This window comes from Aquarana catesbeiana, linkage group LG01, assembly GCF_042186555.1.
Source record: "Aquarana catesbeiana isolate 2022-GZ linkage group LG01, ASM4218655v1, whole genome shotgun sequence".
Taxonomy (NCBI): Eukaryota; Metazoa; Chordata; class Amphibia; order Anura; family Ranidae; genus Aquarana; species Aquarana catesbeiana.
The window spans coordinates 836935183-836938900 of NC_133324.1; the positions used below are offsets into that span (position 1 = coordinate 836935183).

General features: G+C 41.8%; 1 protein-coding gene across 1 annotated transcript in view; it reads left to right on the forward strand.

Annotated features, from left to right (window-relative positions):
* The window catches only part of RPL9 (ribosomal protein L9), a 15842-nt gene extending 12739 nt beyond the window's left edge, over nucleotides 1-3103 (forward strand). The window contains exons 7-8 of the mRNA XM_073608685.1: nucleotides 207-316; nucleotides 3043-3103. Coding sequence (XP_073464786.1) covers nucleotides 207-313 — 107 coding nt within the window. The 3' untranslated portion in view covers nucleotides 314-316; nucleotides 3043-3103. The remainder of the gene's footprint in view (nucleotides 1-206; nucleotides 317-3042) is intronic.
* Nucleotides 3104-3718: the final 615 nt, after the last annotated feature.

Sequence of the window (3718 nt, forward strand, 5' to 3'; positions counted from 1 at the left end):
AAAGATCGGCTGTTGGTGTTCGTTTTAGGGCTCGATGTTCAGCTTTTTTCGGTCTGTAAAATATTTACTACTGTGTGATAGCAGAGTATTCTCATTTATATTCTGCTCTGCACAACATATAACTCTTTACAATTTGTTATAGTTTGTCATGTGATACAAAGTGTGATCGGAAGTTAAATTACATTTTTTACTGCCTTTTTTCTTAGCTGCATTGATCCAGCAAGCCACCACAGTGAAGAACAAGGATATCCGAAAATTCTTGGACGGTATCTATGTCTCAGAAAAAGGAACAGTCCAGCAGCTTGAAGAGTAAAAGGTTAGTTACTTTATCTCTAAAGTGCATGTAAATCTGACAAGCTAACTGTTGGCTTTAAGGGGGAGAACCTCTGGGGAATCTAGGATGGAAAAGGACCTGGGGGCCCTAGTAGATGATAGGCTCAGCAATGGCATGCAATGCCAAGCTGCTGCTAACAAAGCAAACAGAATATAGGCATGCATTAAAAGGGGATCAGCTCCAGAGATAAAACGATAATTCTCCAACTCTACAAGACTCTGGTCTGGCTGCACCTGGAGTATGCTTTCAGTTCTGGGCACCAGTTTTCAGGAAGGATGTGCTGGAAATGGAGCGAGTACAAAGGGCAACAAAGCTAATAAAGGGTCTGGAGGATCTTAGTTATGAGGAAAGGTTGCGAGCACTGAACTTATTCTCTCTGGAGAAGAGACGCTTGAGAGGGGATATGATTTCTATATACAAATACCGTACTGGTGACCCTACAATAGAAATAAAACTTTTCGCAGAAGAGAGTTTAACAAGACTCGCGGCCACTCATTAAAATTAGAAGAAAAGAGGTTTAACCTTAAACTACGTAGAGGGATCTTTACTGTAAGGATGTGGAATTCCTTCCACAGGCGGTGGTCTCAGCGGGGAGCATTGATAGCTTCAAGAAACTATTAGATAAGCACCTGAATGACCGCAACATACAGGGATATATAATGTAATACTGACACATCACACACATAGGTTGGACTTGTGTCTTTTTTCAACCTCACCAACTATGTAAGGTGGAAGTGACCTAGTGACTGTGTGCCACCTGATTGCTGCCACTGATCTCTGGTGCAAGCCCACGACCCCATGGTGGGTGCTGCCGGGTAGGGGAAACCAGCAAACTTGTGTTTTGATATCCTCTATCTAGGATGAACACGGACGCAATGTGCTCGAATCTGCTTCAGTGGATGGCTGGTGAGACATCAGGGGTCTAATAAACCCCTGATGTCTTGTTAGAAGAACCTGTTATAGCAAATTGTAATCGCATAAGGGACATTTTGGTCCTATGTGTTTATGTGATTTAAAAAAAATAGCAGGAAGGGGGACCTGTAGGAACTTTTAAAGTGTCACCTATGGAAATTTTTGGGTACTAAAGTATGTCAATTCATGAGTGCATGCAGTTTTAAAGTTTGTCATGTTTGGTGTCTGTTTTTTGCAACCTCACCTGATATTTAACCAAATAATTGGGCAATGCATTTGTCTGACCTAAAATATTTAGAGGTTGTAAGCCTTAATCTTTCTCAAAGAGAACAAACTCATTACCGCTATGTAATGTACTTATGACTTGCGTGATATTACCCAAGTCTCCTAACTGGTTAGGATTGGGGAGGTGGAGATTTGATATCACTTGCTTCCTGGACTAACATGCCTACCAACTCTGCCTCTCCAGTCTGTCAATCATAAGGGGTGGGCAATCTTTTGACCGCTTGGTGTTGGACTAAATCGTTATAGCAGAGGTGATTGCAGGAGAATGAGAGTGCTTCTAGATGTGATACTAAGCTCAAATGCTCAATGTATGGTATTTGACTGAATTCATAACCTATTGTGCTAATACTGTGTGATTAAAAAATTTGAAACTACCATTTACCGTATATACTAGAGTATAAGCTGACTTTTTCAGCACTTTTTTTATGCTGAAAAAGCGCAACCCCCCCCCCCCCCCCGCTTATACTCGAGTGAGGGTGCAGCCTCATTGTGCCCATCTGCAGCTGTGACACCCGCTGTGTTGGTTATGAAAGGTACAGCTGCAGATGGGCACAAGTTTACCCAGTAGCTACTGCATTTCACAAACTAGGCTTATACTCGAGTCGATACGTTTTTCCCAGTTTTTTGGTAAAATTTGGTGCCTTGGCTTATATTTGGGTTGGCTTATACTAGAGTATATATGGTATTCAGGCTTTCTGATTTTAGAAAATGTTTGGGGTTTCAACTTGGCTTCATGCTTGAAATGATTTTTTTAAATGTGTGCAAAAACTGCAAAGTAGGGATGCACCGAAATTTTGGCCACCGAAACATATCGGCCGAAAATGGCCCTTTTGGCAAAAAGCGAAAATTTTTGCCGATACCGAATGGGGTGGGGCCCCGCCCCTGGTGCTGCCTATCAGGGGGCTTCCTATAGCGTAGAAGATGAGAGCCGCGGCCTGTTTGATTACAACACCGTGAACATCACAGCTTTCATTTTAATAGCTGTGTGTTCCCCGCTGCGCGCCGTCACATACAGCCCCTTCCCCTTGTTCGGGCACTTTGATAGACAGATCACCCGTCCTATTGGCTGTGATGTTCCCGGTGCTGTGATCAAACAGGCGGCAGCTCTCCTCTCCACAGGCTGCCTGCATTGATCTCTTGTACCATGTCCCCAGTCTCTGACCATCTCCTGTACCATGTCCCCAGTCTCTCACCATCTCCTGTATAAAAATATTTTTTTAAAACCGTCATTCGGTGCATCCCTACTGCAAAGGGGTTAAATAAGTTGGATAGATGAGTTGTATCGCCACTTTCTAGCAGGAAAAATGTCTGTACCTCCCAGTTCAGTAAGGCAGATATTTACTGTTGGGCATTGCATTGACATGCATAAATTGCAGTATGGCAATTATCTGTGCAGGAGTGTGCCATAATGTAGTGAAGTCTAGTGTGTAGTTAAGTGTGTTTTTTTTTTTTTTGTTTTTGTTTTTATCCACACTATGCAATACTAATATATCAAATGTTTTCTTTTACAGATTAAATTCAAGAAATCTGGATCTTGTGCTATGTCTAATAAAACCCATTTATCAAAACATGTGTTCTGTGTCTACATTTTGAGAGCAGGTCATGTTCTAAATGGTGTGCAAAAATCTAGGATTTAATCTAATGGAACTTTCTGTAATCATACAGCTAAATGACCATAATGGTTTAGCAAATCTGTAAGTTTGATTTTTGCCCAACTATTCATGCCCCCTTTGCTAATCTTTAGGTATTCACTGGTTAAGGTTGTGTGTGTCTGGCTTTTCATGCACACCAGTCAGTTTTATTTGGAAGTATTTAGATAAACAAAACTGTCCAATTTGCAGGGTCACCTGGTCTTTAGGTGTAAATTAATGAGAAATAACCCCTCACATCTGAACAGTAATTTTTAGCAGTGTGAAATCTTCATTTGTTCTTGGAATCTTCATGGCTGTATCTTCAGAGTTCAGGGGTCAGAGTAAGCAACTTGGATATTGGTAGTAACATGGTGGTCAGAAGTAAGTGTAACAGATTTTGGAAGTCAGTATGTAACCTAGGTTTTGGAGGTCAGAAGTAACTAATACACAAATCTTGCTTCACAAGCAAAACTGCCCTTTTACCTTGCAAACGGCTACCCCCTGTAAACTAAAAATTGCCCACAGCACAAATCTCTCCCCCCCCCCCCCCCCCCCC